The 23,951-nt window shown below is 38.2% G+C and overlaps 1 protein-coding gene across 2 annotated transcripts in view; it reads left to right on the top strand.

Annotated features, from left to right (window-relative positions):
- The window catches only part of LOC115217548, a 129,915-nt gene that overhangs the window by 30,756 nt on the left and 75,208 nt on the right, over positions 1–23,951 (top strand). The window contains exons 1-2 of one of the 2 annotated variants that reach the window (XM_029787276.2): positions 3,902–4,027; positions 22,778–22,968. In XM_029787276.2, the coding sequence (XP_029643136.1) occupies positions 3,981–4,027; positions 22,778–22,968 (238 nt within the window). In that variant the 5' untranslated portion in view covers positions 3,902–3,980. Of the gene's footprint in view, positions 1–3,901; positions 4,028–22,777; positions 22,969–23,951 lie in introns of those variants that run through there. The other variant, XM_029787277.2, reaches the window with a different exon arrangement.

Genomic DNA, 23,951 nt, shown 5'->3' with positions numbered 1-23,951 from the left:
TGAAATTTGGTAGGCAAAAACTGTGTGAATTCCTGTTAGGCTGTACCTGTAATACACACACACACACACACACACACACACACACACACACACACACACACACATCATCATCATTATCATCACTTAATGTCTCCTTTGCATGCTGGTATGGGTTGGGCAATTCAACATGTACTGATGAACCAGTGGGTTGTGCTGAGTTCCAGTGTCTGCCTTGGCATGGTTTCAACAGTCGGATGCTCTTTCTAGCACCAACCATTTCACAGAATGTATTGGGTGCTTTTTTCATGGCACCAGCACTGGTCAAGAAGATAACATGCTGTATCTAGACACATGTTAGCTTCTTAGCCATTCAATCACAAGGTCTTGGGCTCACTCCCACTGTGGCCTCTTGGTCAAGTGCCTTTTACAGTAGCTCCAAATTGACTCCAAACTTGTCAGTGAATTTTGGTAAACAGAAACTATAGAGAAGTTCGCTGGATGGATTGTACATGTAGTTCAAAAGTTCAATCTTATTTCAAACTTTCTCATGTTATCTTTGCCTGAGTATTATGTTATAGGTACATATGTCTATGGAAAGGTGGCGAGCTGGCAGAAACGTTAGCACACTAGGCGAAGTGCTTAGCGGTATTTCGTTTGCCGTTATGTTCTGAGTTCAAATTCCGCCGAGGTTGACTTTGCCTTTCATCCTTTCGGGGTCGATAAATTAAGTACCAGTTACGCACTGGAGTCGATATAATCAACTTAATCCGTTTGTCTGCCCTTGTTTGTCCTTGTGGGTAGTAAAGAAATAGGTACATATGTCTGTGGAATACTCAGCCATGTACATGTTAATTCAAAGAGCCTGGTAGTGCAGTTGATAGAACAACTAGAAAAAAATTTATGTTTGGAAATTCTTGCCAAGATCCATTTATTTGGGGTGATTTGAGGGAGATTTTAAATGCTATTACCTCATGTGATGTATTTTAGTGTGTTGCAGTGTAGTATGGGGTGAAGTGGTTTAGTGTAGGTTAGTATACTGTGTCTGTAAACAATAGATTTCAAAAAGATGTGCTTTGCATACTTTATGAAGACAGTTTTTTGTCATTTTTGTTTGCCAAACAACCATCATTAAAACCTACAATACATTGCCATTTTTCAAAATTTTTATTCTTTATTTACACATTACAGTATGAAGGCATGTGGCCTAGTGGTTAAGGGCATTTGGCTCATGATTGTAAGGTCTTGAGTTCAATTCCCAGCTGTGTATTGTGTGTTCGAGCAAGACACTTTATTTCACATTGCTCCAGTCCACTCATCTGGCAAAAATGAGCAGTATCTGAATTTCAGAGGGTCAGCCTTGCCACATTGTGTCATGTTGCATCTCTCTGAGAACTACATGAAGAGTATATGTGTCAGTGGAGTGCTCAGACACTTGTATGTTGTTTTCACAAGCAGGCTGTTCTGTTGACCAGATCGACTGCGACCGTTGTTGTCATAACCATTTATATACAATGTAATGTACGGTGGTTTTCATGTGGTTGTGTTGTATGGTCTTGGAAAATAAACAGAGGAAGAAGAAGTGAAAAGCCACATCTGTGTTGATCATGTTTGGAGTAACAATCGAACCACAGTGTTACTTAAAATCCAGTTGCAGTCATCATACATATGTGTGTGTGTGTGTGTTATTTAGTTTATTTCAAGATTTCTTGCCAGCAGAGAATGAGCTGGTTTCTAACCTAGATCCAAGGCTCCATCATTGGAATTTCAACATTAACTGAGTATTTTTGCATGCATGTGGGGTATATGTGCAGTATTAGGAGCATGTTTGCATGTATGTATAAATGTAGGAAGGAAGGAAAACATAAAACCTAGTGGTTAGGATATTATAATCATGATCATAAGATTGTGGTTTTGGTCCCCAGTATGTGTATGTGTGTTCTTGAGCAAAACACTTCATTCATACTGCCCTACTCTACTCAGCTTCAAATGAGTAACCCTGTGGTAGACTGGAATGCCATTCAAAGAGAATGTTGTGATCTTGGTCATTTATACTTATATGCCATGAAAACTGGGTGACCAGACCGATGAGTCCTAGGACTCAAGTCAGTACTTACTTTACTTGTGTTTGTGTGTATGTGTGTATGTGTGTGTGAGTGTGAGTGAGTGTGCATGTACATATGTATGTATTTGTTATGCATGTATGTGTACTTGGTAGAATGTGGTATGCTTTTACATTATGTAGTACAGCAGGTTATGCTGCCAACTCTCCACAGACAGCCACACAAATGAAAGGTGAGTAATTCCTCAAGGAAGAGGAGACAGATGGTGGGTAATGCAGTAGGGGATGAATGGTAAATAGTGGGGTGGGGGAAGATTAATCATGGCCATCACACCAAGTTGCTACTGACCATTAATGATAACCTAAAGCAACACCAACATTTTTGGACATTGTTGTTATGGTGGTGGTGGTGGTGGTGGTACTGCTGTTGGTTCGTTGTTGCTGTTGTCGTGATTGTTACTCTTGTCATTATAGATTTGCTTTATTTTTGTAGTTGTTGGGGATCTTGACGGTTGTAGTGGTGGTGGAAGTTTTTACTGTGGTGTTAATTGTTGTAGTTGTTATCTAAGTATTTGTTGTTGCTGTGGTTTTCGTTTCAGTTGATCACTAAACCAGCAAACCACATACACACATACACAAGTGTGGGCATTTACTTATGCACATACACACACACACACACACACACACACACACATACAAACACAGACACATACATTCACATACCCATATATACCCACTCATGCTCACACACTCAGACATGCCTTCACATACTCACTTTCATATACATGCACTCACATCCATATACACACATTTACACCCATACACACATTCACACACATAATTTAACTTACTCTCTCTCTCTCACTTTGGATAGTCAAGTAATTTGAGTGCAAACAATAGCATTGAGCAAACCTTTCTTTATCAGAAAGAATAAGAAAACAAATAACTGCTTTCTATTGGATTACAAACTCACCACCACCATCACCACCACCAAGAGCACCACACCACCATCAACAACAACACCACCACACCACTACTAACCCCACCACATCACTACAACCACACCACAAATAATAATAACAATAGCACCACACCAAATCATCACCACTACCACCACCACCACTGACATCAAACACTTAGTGTCGAACTTTTACCAGTTTCCTGTGTGTGATTTGGAGATTTCCGATGAAATATTTGGATAGATTGCCATGGATGCATTCTTGGAAGTTCATTGATACAGCAAATATTTCAATGATATTTCTGAAACAGATGGAATATATTCTTTACTTGTAAAAGATGTCTTTATTCTAAAGAATTTTTGCTGTCTAAAACTGTCTTTTTTTTTCTCCTTGAGGAGTCATTCTACCATTCTTTAATACTATATATATATGTACATACATATACACACATATATCATACATCTTTTCATACATACTTACATGTAAACCCATTTCCACGTAGACACTCAACAAACGCCCACATGCACACATTACTGTATACATACATTTTTAGGCACTCTTATACAGTTTTATATACAATATCTACAATGTGTTCATATACATAACTATAAACATCAATACATATATATACATTTCATACATATATTAAGAGGTATATAGACACTGAAGCCACATACATTCTTGAATGCTTATAGGCACACACATATAGATTTATATATATAATGAATAAATAATGTATCTATATACATAACTATAAATACATACATATGTATATATAAATAAATATAAATATAAGGACATTCAAAATACATATATATTTATTTATATGTACAATCATATAGTTATATATATAATATATACAATGCATTCGTTTACATAACTATAAACATTCACATATATATATAACCTCAATACATATATATAGACATATATCTACATATACCATATATCTTTTGCAAAAGTAACAAACATATATACCAAATATGAATGAAATCTACTATATTGATCGTCATGGCAAATCTGAAAAGCGGTAAGTTATTATATTCACCTGTTATACTATTAATCTCTATGGTAGGGTACCAACCCAACTCTGTGGTTGTAAATCTAATAATGCTCCAATAATATACATTATGGATGCACAGCATCTTTTGCTTTCAGTGGTGGTGATGGTGGTTGGGGTATCACCTCCCAAACTGCCTCAGTCATGATGCTGGGTGACAGAAGTGGTAAAGTAACAGATAATTTTTGCGGTGTATATTTACACCCTTCTATATTCCAAGTTCAAATCCCCAGATGTCAACTTTGTCTTTCATTCTCTCAGGCAGGTGGGTGGCAGGGTTGAAAATATAAAGTACCAGTCAAAATATTGGGGTTAATTTAATCCACTACTATGTCTCTTCGTTTCTACCTCAAACTTGTGTTCTACTGAAGATATAAAAGATGTGTGACTACTGTGTAACATATATATAATTGTGTGTGTGTGTGTGATCATCATTTAATGCTCACTATTCCATGCTTGCATAAACCAAATGAAGTTTATTGTAGCAGATTTTCAATGGTTGGATGCTCTTCTTGTTTTTATATTTCATGTTTTTCTTTAAATTCTTAATTTCTAACTAGAACTTTTTATTCTTTGCTACAGTTGTTTTTATGACCAAGAGTATATGCAAATTATGTTATTTAGTTTCATTCAAGTTTACTTGTTTTTATTGTTTATATCTCTACTTGTGGAAGGGACTTGAGGAAGAGGTAGATCCAGGAAGATGTGGGACAAGGTGGTGAAATATGATGTTCAGTTGTTGAGTCTAACCGCATGGAAGTGGTGACAAGTGACTGAAACTTCTGGCAATTTGCTGTGCTTGAGAAGACTCATCAAACTAAGTGAAATCCTGGTTGTAGCCAGTTACACATAAAGGCATCCATGCGTGTGACTCATAAAAGCACCAATGTCTGTGACACATAAAAGAAACCCAGTACACTCTGTAAAATGGTTGGTATTAGAAAAGGCATCCAATCATAGAAACCAAACCATAACAGATGATTGGTGTCTGGTGCAGTTCTCTGGCTTACCTACTCTAGTAAAACCATCTAACCCATCCCAACATGTAAAATGGATGTTAAATGAAGTTGATGATATTGACAATAATCAATTGTAATAGTCAACAGATTCTGTTATATTTTTGAATGTCATAACCCCTTGTTCAATCAGATTTAAATGTTTATTTGCTGATTTAATTGACAAATAATTGTCACTGCACCATTTATAAACCATTGAATTGTTCCATGAATTAACTTCTGTTTGATAATCAGTTATGTGAAACTGAGTAACAGTTTGCGAGATTTTTTTTTATTTGTTTCAATAAAACATTACACCCCCCCCCCACACACACATACTCATGAATAAGGGATGTGAAAGTCAGCTTTGGTGGTACCACGCAAAATGCACTCATGCCTGTTCCACAAAAAGTGCACTTGTGCCAGTGCCATGTAAAATACACTTGTACTGGTGACACATAGGTGCACCTGTGCCAGTAGCATGTAAAAAGCACATTCTGTAAAGTGGTTGGCATCCAGCTGTAGAAACCATGCCAAAACAGACAATTAATTGGTCTGCTGGCCAGCTCCTGTCAAACCGTCCAACCCCATGCCATCATGGAAAATGGACATTAACCCTTACGTTACTGTATTTATTTTGAGATGCTCTGTGTTTCTCTCAATTACTTTAAATATAAACAAAGAATTTAGTAAAATAACTTAGTTATCATTAAGCTAGTGTTAGGAGCATAAATTGTGACTAAGGTTTGGTGAAAGATTTTAATTCAAAACTTATGAAAACAAGACATTTGTACTCAGAGCCAGAGCTGGTTTCAGCTGGGTTGGTAACGAAAGGGTTAAATGATAATGAAGATGATGACATAGGTGATTAAAATTGCACATGTTAGTAGAGAAACTCTATACAATAGTACTACTCAACATAGTATTGCATTTATGCCATCCTTGAACCCAAACCTTGTATCTTCTTAGAAAAAAAATTTTAGATGTGTACAGTTGTGCCCTTCTTCACAACCACCTGTCTTCAAAGCATTGTCATTGGAAACTATCTTTTATTGGACCAAATAGGTGGTGGTTGAAGGGCACCACATTGAAACTACATTATGGATAGTATGTGTGTGTGGGTGGAGAGGACACTGATGAGCCCAATTAGCTTATTGCCTAATTTGTTGTTCAAGATGTATGTGATCATGCATTGCCATAGCAAATGTGAATTGTTTACTGATTCTCATTTGATCTCTTCCTCCTAATGGTCTCTGTCCTCCTTAGCAGGTCAGAGTATGTATCTCACTCATACATTCCAATATTTGCATGGTTTCTAGGTTTGAGTATACCTGGGTGCATTTTATCATTGTGAGGCTTATCATAGAAGGGATTTTATGCCATTGACAAAGCTAAAGAGCCTTCTTGACCCTATGATGTCACTTCATTTAAGCCAGTTTGGCCACGAAATGAATAGAAATGATTGAGAGAAACACACACACACAGATGAGTCAGGGTAAGTGAGAGAAAGGAACAAGTGTGTGATGGTAGAAACAGCAATTTGGGTGAGAGGATAGAGTGATGGAAGAGTGGCAGTAATGGAAACTGTATGTTTTGCTGGGGTGAAAGAAAGATTGAGTGATGGATGACAAATGAGAAGGGCAATAGTAAGAGAGAGTGATGGCTGGTAACACAAAGAATGACAGGTGAACTTGATATGAACATATTTGATCCTATTTCTTATACATATGCATCTGAAAGGAAGAATCAGCTAGGATGGACAGGGTGGTAAGAGAAATCAGTGGTAGGGTATGCAGAGGTTTAGTAATATCCTTCTTTATATAGGCAGTGGGTGAGTGTAAGGGAGATGAAAGGATCTACAAGATTTCATATTTATTTCTGACTAGATGGGTTGCATGGTGCAGTGAACTGGAGGAACAATGAATGGAAAGTGTAAATCAAGGGGAGATGTTTGACAAATATGAGTGATAGAGAGACTGGGTGATAGAGATGAGTGACAGGAATGAATGATTGGGGTGAATAATTAAGGAAAGGGTGCTGAAGAGGTGAAATTGGGGCTCAACAAATAGAAGCTTTAAGGGGGATGTATTGAGAAGTGGGGAAAACCACCCATGGATGGCAAATATCTCAGTCCCACTCTACTAAAGCTCCCAATCAACCAATGCCTTGTAAGTGAATTTGGTAGACAGAAACTGGCGGTGAGCTGGCAGAAATGTTAGCACGCCGGGTGAAATACTTAGCGGTATTTCATCTGCCGTTACATTCTGAGTTCAAATTCTGCTGAGCTCGACTTTGCCTTTCATCCTTTCGGGGTCGATAAATTAAGTACCAGTTGTGCACTGAGGCTGATGTAATTGACTTAATCCCTTTGACTGTCCTTGTTTGTCCTTTCTATGTTTAGCCCCTTGTGGGCAATAAAGAAATAAGAAACTGTAGGAAGTGTGTATGTGTGTGTACATACATACTTATAAATTATAAATGTTTGTGAATGAGAAGATCTACTGAAGTTGTGGAAGGCTTTGATGAATTTCCACAAGTGCAAGTGCCATTACTGCTACTACAATGAGCTTTCAGTTGCCTATCAGCTGACATTACCATTAAGAATCTCACATGAAGTAACAGGGACGCAGACTTTTGCACGCACACACGCACACACACACACACACACACACACACACACACACACACACACGCACGCACGCACGCACACACACACACACGCACACACACACACACACACACACACACACACACACACACACACACACAACTTCTGTATTTTCACCTTGTTAGTTAATGACCTGTTGTGGTATGAAATGCTGTATGGTCTGAAATATATATTATTACCTTTTCTCTTTGGAAAATTCCATTTTGCCAACCTGCCTGTCATTATCTGCTCTGCAACACTGTACATACAAACTTCCATTTCCATCACATACACACACACGTGTGTGTGTGTGTGTATGTATACTCGCAATGAAGTATAGAAGTTTGACATGGTAGCGTGTACTCTGCTTTCATTAATTGTTTTTGGTGTCTATCTATTTGCAACCAGACATATCCACCCTCTCAGTCCTCCCACCATTGCCCCAACAGAACATCTCAGAAGGTGAGAGAAAACAGTGCCAGCACTCAGATGGTATTGATTTCAACTGAGTAGACTGAAGCAACATGAAATGAAATGACTTACTCAAAGACACAGGATACTACCTGTGCCAACACCCTCTCCCTTCACTGTCATAACTCTGTTTCATTTTGTCTCTCATTTTAATCTTTCCTATTTTTTTCTCCTACATATCCTGGGTTTCTGTCATTGCTCTATTCCCTGGGTTATGTTATTTTATGTCTTCAACCTATCCTCTGAGTTATGTTGCCTTGAAAACACAAACCTATCTCAGAATACTGATTTCCTAGGGTCATTATAGGCACTCAGCATTATAAGACATGCACTGAGTCCCATAGTAGTTTTTTTATTGGCAGCAAGCAACAACATATATAAGTCAGAAATGCCCCCCTCCCCTTCACATCCCAACCTCTGAGGTCCTTTGACAACAGCCTAGTGTGACCATGCCTTGAGGCAGCACCGCAAGTACCCCTAATACTCAGCCACCCCTAATACTCAGCCCTCTGTTCCACATTCTACTTATCATTATCATTTACTCTCTCACTTATGTTACTCACCCTGTAAAGATGCTGGCAAGTGAATAGGAACATGGAGTTGTGGAGTCTCTTTTACTGCACAATATAAAATTTAAGTAGATTACTGGAAAGTGCAGAGCAAATGGCAACAGTAGGATGAGGTGCTATTTTGTTTGGCAGAGAAAAGGATTATCATGAAGTATTTGTTCCACCTAGAAATGCTACTGAACCCTAAAAGCGAGATATTCTCCTATTGTACTCATGATCACATATTTTGGCTAAGTGGTCAGTTCCATCCTAACAGTAAGAATTGGTTCTTACTTTTTTTTTTTTAAGTATCTTCAACATAAAATGTTATTTTCTTCTTATATACATGTACCGTCATTCTGGTTTAATTTTTTTCCAGCATCTCTGAAACCTGTAAATTGGATGTACTATTTTCAGACCTCCATTGCTAAAGAAGCTAAGCTGTACTCTTGTTATCAGCCATGTCTGATGAATGTTAAATTATCTTTCTACCTTTTTAATGTTTTTAACACAAAACTGTTTAACACGAATTTCCTATCATGAGACTAAATAATAAATTGTGTAAATAATATAAAGAACATAAAAAAATGTTAGGAGGTATGAAATATATTTATTTCATCAGTTGATATCTATAGGGTGACAGCCATTTCACAGCCAACATTATGCAAACATTTATTTTAGTGTATAATAAATTTTAACATGTCTGCACTAGTCTGTATGCTATAAATTGCATAGTACTATTATTCAGTTTACAGATGAATGCAGTTATAATTTATTTTTGCCTGATGTTGGCTGTGAAACAGCTGTCATCCTATGGATATTGACTGGTACCAGGGAAACAAGGGTACTTCTTAAATGACATAAAGTCACACAAGTTAGAAATCATAGCCATAAGTGAGACCAGACTCCATAATCCGCAGGCCCTAAAGTCCATGTTTGGCGGACAGTTTAACATTTATTTTTCTCCCTGTCTGCCCAGAATCAGTGGTAGTGGCACCACGGTACTTATTCGCAAGAGTCTGGATCTCGAAGGAAAGACAATATTTGTAGACCTGGAGAGTAGACTGGTCGTCCGAAATGTTGATGACCGCAATGAGTACGCTTTTTGACCCGTATCAGTCAATGCACCATCTTTAACAGGTCAACTGGATTTCTTTCAACGTCAAGAAGTATTCCTAGGAACATCTCATCCCTTACTTTTAATGAGGGATTGGAATGCTACCTTGAACACACATGTAGACTACGTGGGTAGACATAGGAATAGACAGGGATACAAATGCCTCAGAGACCTGCTCAGACGCTTTCAACTGTCTGACAAGTACCAACTCGACCACCTGAATGCGCCAATGTGGACATGGAGCAACCGCATCAGGTCATTGAGATCATATCTAGATAGGATACTGTGTAGGACAATAGATAGAGATAGCGTAGGGTGTCCACAATTCCACATAGCTACACAGATCATAAACTTGTGACATGTACGCTAGACTTAGGTAAGACACATAGGCAGGGTCCCGGGTACTGGAAACTAAATGCATCTTTCCCATTGAGAAAGGTTTTTAGAGACTGGATTAGAATGTTAGTAAAGAGGGCTTTGACAGAAGCCATCATCAACAACAAATGGTGGTTTGCACTCAAGAGAGCAATAAAAGCAGAAGCGATTAGGTATTGCAAAACACTAGCCATAGGTAGAAACAGAGTAGAGGGTGACCTAGTTAAGAAGCTAGAAGAAGCAATTAGAAGTGGCATTGTATCTGACGTTTTGGTGGTGAGATTGGCCCTCGACCAACACTTCAATGCCAAACACGAAGGGTGTGTTGTCAGAGCTAGGATGCGTGCTCTAAGGAATGAAGATATTGGAGCTGCATGAGAGGCCTGGGTAGCAGAGGCACAACAAAGCCATCATTTGGTCTCTGGTAGATGAACTGGGGCACGAATTACTCGAACTAAGTAAAATGTGTGAGGCCTTTTAACAGCATTTTGCCTGACTGTTCAGGATGAGTAGTGGGTGAGCAAACATGGTGGACTTCAGTACCTACCTACACAGCCTGCCACGACTCTTGACAAGAGAGGCAGGGTGGTGTGAAGGTGCCATCACGACGGCAGAAGTGCAGGACGTAATGGCCGAATGCTCGAGGCACAAATCACCGGGTTTGGATGGTCTACTCTATCAGCTTTACAGTTGTATGCCAGAATTGTTTGGAGACATCTTGGCAGCACTGTACTGCAACTGGCAGCAAAATGGGAACATCCTCAGTTTTGTAAGCAGAAGAGCTGTAACACTGCTGAAGAAAGATCCAAACAAAGGGAACATAGTAAACTTTAGGCCCATCACTCTGCTCAACGCAAACTTGAAAATTTTGGCCAAGGTGTTAGCCAAGATGTTGGCGCTTGTCATCAAGAAACTGGTTGACAAGGCACACACGTGCACCATGCCAGGCCGGAGCATCCATGACAACCTCCATCTGATGCGCTATATCATAGTCAGGGTAGTTAAGGAACCTGGCCTGGGTGTGGGCCTGATCAGATTTAGTTCATGGAAACTGAAAGAAGCTCAATTGATGTATCTCTCTTTCTCCCCTTTCTCTCTCACTCTCTATCTCCCCCTTACTCTCTCTCTCTCTCTCTATCTATATATATATATATATATATATAGTAATGGATACAAACACTGGCTTCATATGAATATATTTACATGGAGCACTAACTGTACAGAATAAGAAATAGAACAAAATATGTAATTTCTTAACTCAGCAACTGTTTTAGAACGCCCAGATCTACATAATTGTTATAAGTATAATTTACAGATGAAATGTGCAGAAAGTTATGGGTATGTAACCAGTCACTCCCTGGACATTCCCTTTACCTTGTCCTGTCCATAGTTTGTAAGAGTACCCCATACAATGCTAACCATTGTGTTTGCAATTTGTTACAGAGAATTGCTTGCTATTCTATGCCATTATAATACCACATTACTCGATAGGTTTTCTGATGTAATCTTCTCATGTAAACATGAATTTTATTCTACAGTTGTTCTCTGTAAAGTTTTCATAGTTTCTCCTACTTGTTGCTGAATCTCTTTTCTATTTATCCAAGTATCAATTATCCCTCTCCTTGTAGCATATTCTCTTTCTTTCAACATATTTTCCTTCTCTGCTACTCTTACACCTCAATGCTCATCATTTCCTGCCTCTTTGTTTGGTCAGTTGATATTCTTAAATGATTTATGGTCTGCTTAACACTATCTTTACCACTTGTGACATTACCTTGCACTACACTGGTTTCATATTTATCTTCTCCCCTTGTCTCTGCTTTTTCTAGTTTTATTCTTCTTCATTTCTCCACATGTTTTAGAAGTTAACCATTCTCCTCTTTCCCTCAGCCTTGAACTTGTTCTGTTTCCTCTCCTCTTTAACCATTTATATTTGCTAACCCTACTGTATAAATTGCATTTACCAATCTCCTCTTGATGAAGGGAGCCAGACATAATGCAATATCTTCATGTGACTGATTACCAGTTACATAACCATAATTATTTGCATGTTTCATCTGCAAATTATGATTATTAAGATTATTATGCAACTCTACGCTTCCTGAAACAGTTGTCAAGTTAAGAAATTATGTATTTTCTTCATATTCTATTCTGTACTTTTATTCTGTATATTTTATGCTGCATATAAATATATCTATGTCAAGCCTCACTGTGTTTATTCCCTTTACTACCTCCATATCAGCTTGATTTAGATTTTTCTTAAAGCTATTCTTGATGGTGTGGTCCTTGCTCTAGATAAAGAAGAATTCAGAGTTTAAGTTTAAATCCTTTTGAGCATTACTATATATTTTCTATATTGAGCATACCCAGTTCTCACATATTGTCTGTCTGTCTTTGTCGTTTAATGTCCTCCCTGAATGCTGGCATTGGTTGGATGGTTCGACAGGAGCTGCACTATACATCTGTGTTTGTTATGGCAAGGTTTTTACAGCTGGATGCCCTTCCAAATGCCAATCACTTTACAGTGTGGACTGGATGCTTTTTAAGTGGCACCAGCACTAGCAGAGCACCAATATATATATATATATATATTTATATATAATGAATGTGTTTGTATGTTCCTTTTATCTTGAACCATGTGATGGTTGTAAAGAGGTATCACAGTCATACAGATAATAATGTTCAGTTTCATGTCTGGTCATGGGGAAATATTACTTGGAAACTAGTGAGGGCTGGTGACAGAAAGGGCACCCAGCTGAAGAAAATTTGACTCTACAAGTTCCATCTGACCCATGCAAGCTGGGGAAAATGAATATTAAATAATGATGTTGATGAATGATACCAGGATATTGGACATCTTGACTGCTTAAAGCAAACAATGGTGGGAGAAAAGTGAAATGGAATCGACAATGAAATGAATCATATGAGAGACTGTTTGGTGTCATACCACTCCAAAATGTCTAAACACAAGTGCTTGGTAGATTGATACCTATAAAAGGCAATATAAGTGTTTCCATATAATTTAGTTCTTTGTGTATTGTATATTTGATTCCCAATATGAAATTAGAACCCCAACTAAGCCTTTTTGAATAAGTACGCAAGGTAGAGAGAGAGAGAGAGAGAGAGAGAGAGAGAGAGAGTGAATGAATGAGAGAATGAATCAACCGTCTTGTTCAAAGATGTGATTTAATTCTTGCTATAGGATGTTGACAAATATGGTGTCTTGTGATGGGAATGAAGTATCAGATTTTCCAATATTGGTATGATGTGTGTCAAGTGTACCTGTGTAAATGCTACATCATGTACTTATATGTGTATATTTTAGGTGCAGATATGGTGGTGTGGTTTAGAAGTTTGCTTCCCAACCACATAGTTTCAGGTTCAGTTCCACTGCACAACATTGGATGAGTACTTTCTACTTTAGTGGATTTAGTGGTCAGAAACTGAAAGAACCTATCATATGAGCATTCACATATGTGTGTGTGTGTGTGTGCATGAGAGAGAGAGAGAGAGAGAGAGCGAGAGTATGTGTCTATCTGTCTGTCAACACTTGCGTTCATCCAAAAATTGCTGAGATATAAGTAGTGACATTGTTGTCATTTCATATGATAACAAATCATCTCCTGGCTCTGTACTTTCAAAGGCAATAAAATAAGACATCTCTTATTTGGAAAACAGGTAAGGGTATAGCAACAAGAAGAGCACTGACTTTAAAACAATGCCTCAATAATGTATTCATCTGACCCATGTTAGCATAGAAAAACAGATGTGAAAATGAATAACTGATGTTTGTTTCCATGGCTATAGGGAAATATTACCTTGCTTGGAAACAGGTGAGGGGAAGGCATCCAGCCTTAGAAAATCTACCTCAATGAATATTGCCTGACTCATACAAGCATGAATTAGTGAATGTTAAAACAATGATGACCTGTCTGTCTGTCTTTCCAAATCTGTAGCTTTTGTATGAATGAATGAATGAATGAATGATCTTTCCACCTTTTGCTTTAGTAAATTAGACTGCAATCATGCTGGGGCACTGCAGTTCAGGGCTTTAGTCAAATGGATTGACCCTATTATTTATTATTTTATAAAGCCTGTTACTTATTCTATCAATGTCTTTTTGCTGAACCACTAAGTTACAGGGACGTAAAAAACCCAACACTTGTTGTCAAGCTGTAGTGGAACACAAGCACAGACACACACTCATGCATACACACATATGCAAGCACACATACACACACACACATGATGTTCTTTTAGTTTGTGTCTACCAAATCCACTCACAATGCTTTGGTTGACCTGGGGCTCTAATAGAAGACATTTGGCCAATGTGCCACTCTGTGGAACAGAACACAGATCTATGAGGTTGGGAAGCAATCTTCTTATCACACAGTCACACCTGTGCCTCTCTCTCTCTCTCTCTCTCTCTCTCTCTCTCTCTCTATATATATATATATATATATATATATATATATATATATACTAGCAGCATAGCCTGGCATTGCCCGGGTATGTAAGAGCCCCTAGTAGGCAACGACTAATCCCAATCTAGTCCTTTCCCTCTAGGGAACGAAGGCACATGTGTAGGTTGCAATGTCTTCTCTTCACTCGAATACTTCTGTATATACGATGTTCCTAGCTGTCCCTTTGGGCGATAAAAAGGTTGAGTTGTGTCCCCGAGACAGAAAATGTGTTGCATATAAAAAGCTTAGATTCTCGACCCCATGTCGAATTTATTGATCTTTTTCAGAACTGGAGGAACTTTTCAAAATTTTCGCTGCGTTAGTTTTGAATTATGACATTGGGCTATGTGTGTGTCAAGTTTCATCAGAATCGGTTGAAAGCCGTGGTCAGGGTGAGGGTACAACCTGACAGACACACAGACAGACAAACTGCCGTTTATATAGAGATATATATATATAATTTGTCCAACCCATGCTAGCATGGAAAGTGGACGCTAAACGAATTAATAGAGGTTACAAAAGTGATGGGTGGTTAGGGGACTATAAACACCAGTAGCACTGTCCTGTATAGGACACCACACTTGTTTGGCAATTACATGTTATGATTCCATATTGCCACTGTTTACAGCTCGCTCAGAGATTTAATATAGTGTGTGTATATATATATATATATATATATATATATATATCATCCTTTAGCAAGAATACTCTTGACAGTGACTTTGAGATTTTAGCTTGGTTAACATTCATCAATGAAAGCTAAGCAGGCTGAAACTTTGAAGTCACTGTCAACACCATTCTTATTAAAGAATAATAAATATGTATTAACAAAAAGTATTGAGTCATCCTTCAGTTTGATATAAAATTGTTTTTATTTTAATTGAACATAAAAAAAACAACAGACATGCACACACGCACGTACGCAAACACACACACACACACACTCTCTCTTTTACTAATGTGACACCAATGTCGTTTGAGGAATTTCTCTCAGCCACTCCAAACATATCTGATATCCCATGACTTGCTTTGGAAAAAGTACATTTTGTTTTTTATTTAATTTTTAAAATTTTTTGCTTATTCTATATAATTTCCTGCCTTTTCATTATTTAAATTATACTGTAGGGTAGGATGGGTTTCAAGTGTTTTAAAAGTTTGCATTTTGATGAAGTAAATATTTTTTTATTGAGATTTCATGAACAAAATATTGATTAAATTTTGAAATATAGTGGCAAATTTTTGAATGATGTTAGCAGAATGGATTCAGAACTTAGAAGTTCTGAAGAACGATCTCTTGAAACTGTTGTCGTTGTTTAGTCCAGCTCAACACAAATCCAGTAGACTTATGGTCAAATGCATTCCAGTCATGACCTTCTCCTCATTCTAAGGCCATCTAGGACTATATTACTCCAGTGTGTCTATTCTTTTATCAAAATTTGGAAATTTGAAGAAATTTAACTTTGTTTCTCAGATGACATTGAGATCAGATGTTAAGTGACCACACAGAGGTCAAAGGCTGAGTGACCACATATGAAGGCCAGGTGTTGGGTAACTATGCATGGAGGCCAGGTGTCAGGTGGCCACATATGGGGATTAGTGGTCAAGTGTCCCCTTCTTCATTGACTTGTTAGAACAGTGGTAGAGTGGACTGATCTCACATCAGTTTCTATAAAGGAACATTTCAATTGTTCAGTCACTACTTACTGAATCAGTATAAAAGGTTGGATATGCACAGATTTTTCTACCCTTAAATGAACTACCTTACCAGTAAAAATAAACAGAAGCCCAGACTACCAGTGTGATGGCCATATGTTGTAATTGGTAAATGTAGGTCAGCATATCTCTTATTGTAATTATCTTGGTGATAACTTCTAAATTTCTGATTTAGAACTAACATATAACTCAATGTATAACTCTAGTTCAGGAGTTAGAAAAGCGATTAATATTAATCCCTTAGGGGTGGTCAACTATGGGGCTATCGAAGGGATCAATAAACACCTAAAACAATTTTGAACATTAAGGGTGTTGAATAAGTTAGTGATATTCCATAGAGGGATTAATGATGTATAAGAAGTTTGTCAAGCCCTATACTAGAGATATCTCATCGTTTTGTATCCAGTGCTGGGCAAGAGATGTGGGCGTCTCCTATATGTTTGATTGGCTGCCTCTCTCTCTGCCATATGTCTGTTTAAACAGACTCTACTCGAGAGGGTGGGGCACTCATCGCTCCCCCACCTCCCTATGTAACATAAGCCATAACTATACCAATTACATAAATGTGTAATTTATACTTATTTACCATTCCTCTTACAGTGTACATTTTAATTTTTAACCCACTCACTTCAACCCTAGTATTGATGGGTCCTCTCCTAATTAACTATATAAATTATTGATGAATCTACACCATCCCAATCATTCAGTCATTAATCTGTCTACGTCAGTGAGGCACCCACACATCCCCCTTTCACTTATTATAACTACTAGAGGCCATTCCTGCCCAGACCCAAAACCTGTCTAACATATAAATATGATATCCTGTTTTCCTTGACATGTTTTGAACAAAGTTTTGGTGATATTGATGGTGGAGTGGATGGTGTTCTTGGTTAGTGTTGTTGATGGCCTTTATGGTGGTGGTGATCATAGATAATAATAATTATAATAATAATAATAATAATATAATAATATTAATAATAATAATAGTGGTGTTGGTACAAATGGTGGTGACAAGTGTGTTGATATTATTGGTGGTGATGGTGGTGTGATGTTTGCTGTATTGGTTGTGGTGATGTTGATGGTGGTAGTGGTGGTGGTTTTGATTTTGGTAGAGGTGGTGATGGTGTTGGTGGTGGTAATACCGATAGCTTTGAGTGGGGTAATGTTGATGGTGGTGATGATAGGTGTGATGTTAGTTGTGGTGATGATAACGATGTGGGTGACTAAGATGAACCCCACCCATACACACCTACCTGAGATGGTAGTGTGTTGATGGTGCAAGTTATGACTGATAGCGATGATTATGATGGTATTAGCTGTGGCAAGGTGGTGATAGCCATGACAATAATGGTGGTAGTGGTGGTGGTAATTATACTGGTAAGTTACGTTGGTAATGTCATTTTAATTTGGCGAGCTGGCAGAATCGTTAGCATGCCAGGCGAAATGCGCAGCCATATTTCGTCTGCCGTTACGTTCTGAGTTCAAATTCCGCCGAGGTCGACTTTGCCTTTCATCCTTTCGGGGTCAATAAATTAAGTACCAGTTACGCACTGGAGTCGATATAATCGACTTAATCCGTTTGTCTATCCTTGTTTGTCCTCTCTGTGTTTAGCCCCTTGTGGGTAATAAGGAATTAAAAAAATTTTTGTTATTGCTGTTGCTGTCAAGGTTATACATCGAATCAAGGAATAACCAGAATTCGTTTCAAAATTAGTCCCCAGACACACACACACACACGTCCCACTTGCACAACTGACTACTGTACTATACCACAGACGTGGATACCACACATGTGCATGTGCATGCACTCACACACACACGTCTCACTAGCACAACTGAATGCTGCACTCTACTATACCACACATGTGGATGCACACACGTGCATGCATGCACACGTACATATGCATGCATACATACACACACATACATATAAGCATTTCCCACTTGCACAACAAATTACTACACTGTACTATACCACACATATGTACACACACACGTATATGCATGCACATATATACACACATGCATGTGCACACACACACACACACACAAAAACAAAACAAATTTTTCTGCCATTTTCTCTAGTAGACACAGGTATGGCTGTGTGGTTAAGAAGCTTGGTTTTAACCACGTAATTTCAGGTTCAGTCCCACATGGTTTTGGTTTCAGTCCCAGTGTGTGGCACATTCGGCAAGTGAGATATGAAACTGAGATACAAAACTGAGATTTGAAACTGAGATTTGAAACTGAGATTTGAAACTGAGATTTGAAACTGAGATTTGAAACTGAGATTTCAAACTGTGATTTGAAACCGAGATTTGAAACTGAGATTTCAAACTGAATCTACCCACTTGTTACTCCTTGGAGGACAGTCTGATTTCTTTGTGTTTTATCTCCATACTGAGACATTAATGAGAAACATCTGACCTAGCCCCTTTGTTGGTCACTAAAGGGTCAGTCCTTTTTAGATTTGACCTACTTCCTGATCATACCTTATATAACTGAGATCATCTCTCTCTCTCACTCTCTTTGGTCCAACCAGCTGGCACAGAACACACATTTGTGTCAGCCATTAACCATTGGCCAAATTCGAAAAGGACAATGTAACTTTACCCTTTTTTCCTCTCTGTCAACAGCATGCTCTGATCACATGCTACCAACTACCAGTAAGCCATGGACATATCAACACTATTGTCAATTACTACTGTGTACATTTTACTAACCACTGTAAGCAAATAAATTAGTGAACATTATTCCTTTTTTCCTCAATGTTGTTATGCTATTTCATCTTGCTTTCAACTATCAACATACAATGAGCCAACATGGAATCACCACCACTACCACCTATACTGTAACACTATTTCACAGTACCACCACCTATACTGTTGTTGTTGTTTTGTTTAGCTCCAGATTAGTCTTGATTGAGCTGAATCTGATTAAAGACATTTCAATAATGACTATATTTATTTTTCTCCAGATGTGTTAAATTATATGTAGGATCACATTATCATGAAGTGAATTCTACCATTTGCTAAAAAGAAAAAAATATTGTGAATAATTTAAGAGAGGTTTAGTTAGTATTTCTAGCAGTAGCGACATGTAGACTCCCTCTTTGGCTCAGGCTATTATTGTAGTAGTTGTATTAACAGGCCTTCCATTTGGAGCATATGACTACACTTAACAGCAAAAGAGCCATAATTTCCGTTTGTTGTTTCCTGATCAAACGTTGCTTCCTTACTGTTGGTCACATCCCTGACTTTATGTCACTAGGCTTTTAAATGTTATTTAACAGAATTTTGGTTTAGTTGCACTTGTTTGGTAATAGATTAAACCTGATCATTAAAAGACTGCATTAGGGTAGTCACAATAGCCATTAAGAACACACATATACTGATATATTCAATATCTAAGAAATATTTATGTGCAACATAATGTGTGTTAGAAAACCCAAAATAAATTTAAAGTAGTTAAACTACAGCTTTTTAGCCTTTCTCTATAAAACTTGAAACCTGTGAATACATCATGATATTCTTTTTGTGAACAGAAAAATAAAGGAGATTGCCCTGATATGTATCACAATTTGCTCCATTCAATTTTTTAAATTTTATTATTGTATATTCGCTTGAGTAGTCTAGTGATTAGTGGAGCCAGCTGGCACAGATTAATCCTGTAAGAGGCACCTGCTGTTCTTGAGGAGACCTATTGAGTCAAGTTTGTTAACATCAAAATAAAAATCAAATGGAAATTGTAGTTAAAACACCTGTGCCGGTGACACGTAAAAAGCACCGTCCGAACGTGGCAGATGCCAGCACCGCCTGACTGGCGTCTGTGTTGGTGACATGTAAAGGCACCAACTGATTGTGGCTGTTTTCCAGCCTTCTCGGAGTGGTTGGCGTTAGGAAGGGCATCCAGCTGTAGAAACACTGCCAGATAAGACTGGAGCCTGGTGCAGCCTTCATGGCTTATCAGACCCCGGTCGAACCGTCCAACCCATGCTAGCATGGAAAACGGACGTTAAATGATGATGATGATGAAGTGAACCTCTATGTGGATGCTGAACTTGCTAGAAATAGCAGCTAGATCCCCCTGAAATCTTGCTGTCTAAAAAAGAATACATTGGTTAGTCAACATAATCCTAGACTGGAATGTCTTGGAACTTAAATCTGTCTGGTCAAGGCTGACCTGGGGCTAAACAATGGAGGACCTATGTGGTCAAAGTACGGAAGTCAAATTTTGACCTTCTGTTTTGGTTCCTCTGTTTGACTTCATCATTTTGTCTTTATTGATGCTGTAGATTCACCCATTTAGAATTAAAGGTTCTCCTAATTAATATCCAGTGTCATTAGATATTAGGGATTAACTAATACTCAGTCACAATGTAATGGCTAATTATAAATTAGTAATGAAATTGTCATCAGGTACCCTTGGTACACCATTAATCATTAAGGATCTTGTATTATTAAATGTCATTGTGTAGGGCATTACTATATTCCAGCACTTCTTAAACTTTTTTCATTCATGACCCCATTTTCCATCATGAAAATTTTTGTGACCCCAGGTATTAATTATGAAATAAAACCTACAAATAAATACGTAAATCATTTATTTTTTTGCTTAACCATATACATATAAAAAAAAGTAGTTTTATTATTTGTCAAAATAAAAGTAGTTTTAAGATTTAGAATTTAGGATTTAGAAATTCAAGTGTTTGAATTTAATTTTTGCGACCCCAGCATTTCACTTCATGGCTCCAAATTAGGTCACAACCCATAGCTTAAGAAGCGTTGCAATATACTAAGCAGCTATCTGTCATGTGATGGAAAACTTTATAGTATACTTTTGTCACCATTCGTGATATCAGGAAATACAGCATACTTATTCTGTTTCAATCATTAGACTGCAGCTATACTGGGGCACCACTTTGAGGAATTTTAGTTGAACTAATCAACCCCTGTACTTATTTTCCTTTTAAGCCTGATACTTATTCTATCAGTCTCTTTTGCTAAACCTCTAAGTTACAGGGACATAAACACACCAACACCAGTTGTCAAGCACACACACACACACACACACGGGGGGCTTCTTTCAGTTTCCAACTACCAAAATCACTCATGTGGAGGCACATGGCCTAGTGGTTAGAGCAGCGGACTTGCTGTCGAGGGATCACGGGTTCAAATCTCAGACCAGATTATGTGTGTGTTTATGAGTGAAACACTTAAGCTCCATACGGCTCCGGCAGAAGGTAATGGCGAACTTCTGTTGACTCTTTCGCCACAACTTTCTCTAACTCTTTCCTCCTGCATCTTGCAGCTCACCTGCAATGGACCGGCATCCCGTCCAGGTGGGGAAACTATACAAAAAGGAAACTGGGAAACCGGCCCTTATGAGCTAGGCGTGGCTCGAGAAGGAACAAACAAAATTCACTCACAAGGCTTTGATCTGCCTGAGGTTATAGTAAAAGATACTTACCCAAGGTGCCTTGTAGTGGGACTGTACTCAGAAATCATGTGGTTGGGAAGCAAGCTTCTTAATCACACAGCCACGCCTTATCCTTAATGTCTAACAATGTCTCCATATAATGTATTTGATCCCTAATCCCTAATGCTGTGCTATATGAATGATCGCTCTTCATGTCCCATGTCCGTTTGTCTGTCCTTGTTTGTCCCCTCTGTGTAGCCCCTTGTGGGCAGTAAAGAAATAAGAAACGTTAGCACACCAGGCAAAATGCTTAGCGGTATTTCATCTATCTTATGTTCTGAGTTCAAATTCCAGGGGTCGATAAATTAAGTACCAGTTGTGTACTGGAGTCAATCTAATCGACTGGCCCCCTCCCCCCATATTTCGGGCCTTGTACCTAGAGAAGAAAAGAATATTTTATTCATTGTTTTAACTGTGATCTTTTCTTTTATCTTTTTATTTCTTTTGCTTGTTTCAGTCATCAGACTGTAGTCATGCTGGGGTACTGGGGCAAACGGACCAGTGCATACTGGTACTTATTTAATTGATCCTGAAAGGATTAAAGGCAAAGTCGACCTTGGCGGAATTTGAACTCAGAACGTAGTGGCAGACAAAATACCTATTTCTTTACTACCCACAAGGGGCTAAACACAGAGGGGACAAACAAGGACAGACAAATGGATTAAGTCGATTACATCGACCCCAGTATGTAACTGGTACTTATTTAATCGACCCCGAAAGGATGAAAGGCAAAGTCGACCTCGGCGGAATTTGAACTCGGAACGTAGCAGCAGATGAAATACTGCTAAGCATTTCACCCAGCATGCTAACGTTTCTGCCAGCTCACCACCTTACAGTGAATAAAATATTGAAACCGATTTAGTTGTCATATTAAACTATTTCCATATTTATTTTTTTTATATCTTTGTTGCAGGTACCCTAAAAACCCAAATTACTACTACATCAATAGCCACCCACAGATACGCAACACAATGAGCATTGATGGGGAAAACTATCTTCACCCACAAAATAGAACTCCTCCAAGGCTTCGATTGGAGCCATACCCAAAGAAGGAAATTGTACCAACCAAAAAACATCCAGGACGTTTTCAGAGATTTGATTCAGGTAAGTTCCATTACAAGCTGACCCCTAATTTTTCTTCAAGTTGCTTAGCTTTTTTTTTTTAAAGAATGGGAGAAAGATAAGAAGAAGGTTTAGGGAGAAGGTGGTAGAAATAAAAAAAAAGGAGAGATGAGAGAGATATACAGGAAGTAGTCCTGGGAAAAATTGGATGAAGGGAAAGAGAAAGTAAGCTGTATTGGAGAAGAAAGTGGCTGGATAGATGGAGAACTGGACAAGTGAAGAGTGACCACTGAACTGAGGGACCACACACTGTAAAATCTATATAAGAAAAAGACACAGAGGAACATTGTAGATTGTTGAGGTGAGAAGAAACATATAGTGAAAGGGATTATGAGAAAGAATTACATCTGAGGAATGAGAGAGAAAGAATGAATTAAATAGACTGAGGTAGGGAAGAGAGAGAGAGAGAGAGAGAGAGAGGAGAGAGAGAGATGAATAGATTAGGGTAAGAGTGAGAAAAAAAAAGATATAATAGGTTTTAGTGAGAGAGAGAAAGAGAATGAGAGAGTGTGAAAGAGGGAGTTAAGCTGAACCCTATGACCTTTACCAAAAGTACTCATTTAAACTGGCTGATAGCTTAGAAATTGGCCAATTCATTAAGTGAACTGAATAATTGCTAGGTTTTTCTCTCTTTCTCTCTCCCTAAGCTTTCTCTCTTTGCCTTCTTTCTGTCTCTCTCTTCCGCTTACTCTCTCTCTCTCCCTCCCTTTTTCTCTCTCTCTCTCCCTTCCTCTTTCTCTCTCTCCCTTCCTCTCTTTCACTTCCTCTTTCTTTCTCTCTTTCTCTCTTCCCCTTTCTCTCTCTTTCACTTTCACTCTCTTCCTCTTTCTCTCTCCCTTCCTCTTTCTCTCTCTTCTTTACTCTTTCTCTTTCTCCCTTCCTCTTTCTCTTTCTCCCTTCCTCTTTCTCTCTCTTCTTTCCTCTTTCTCTTTCTCCCTTCCTTTTTCTCTTTCTCCCTTCCTCTT

This window comes from Octopus sinensis, linkage group LG11, assembly GCF_006345805.1.
Source record: "Octopus sinensis linkage group LG11, ASM634580v1, whole genome shotgun sequence".
In the NCBI taxonomy this organism is placed as follows: Eukaryota; Metazoa; Mollusca; class Cephalopoda; order Octopoda; family Octopodidae; genus Octopus; species Octopus sinensis.
This window is presented reverse-complemented; position numbering and strand designations above follow the sequence as displayed.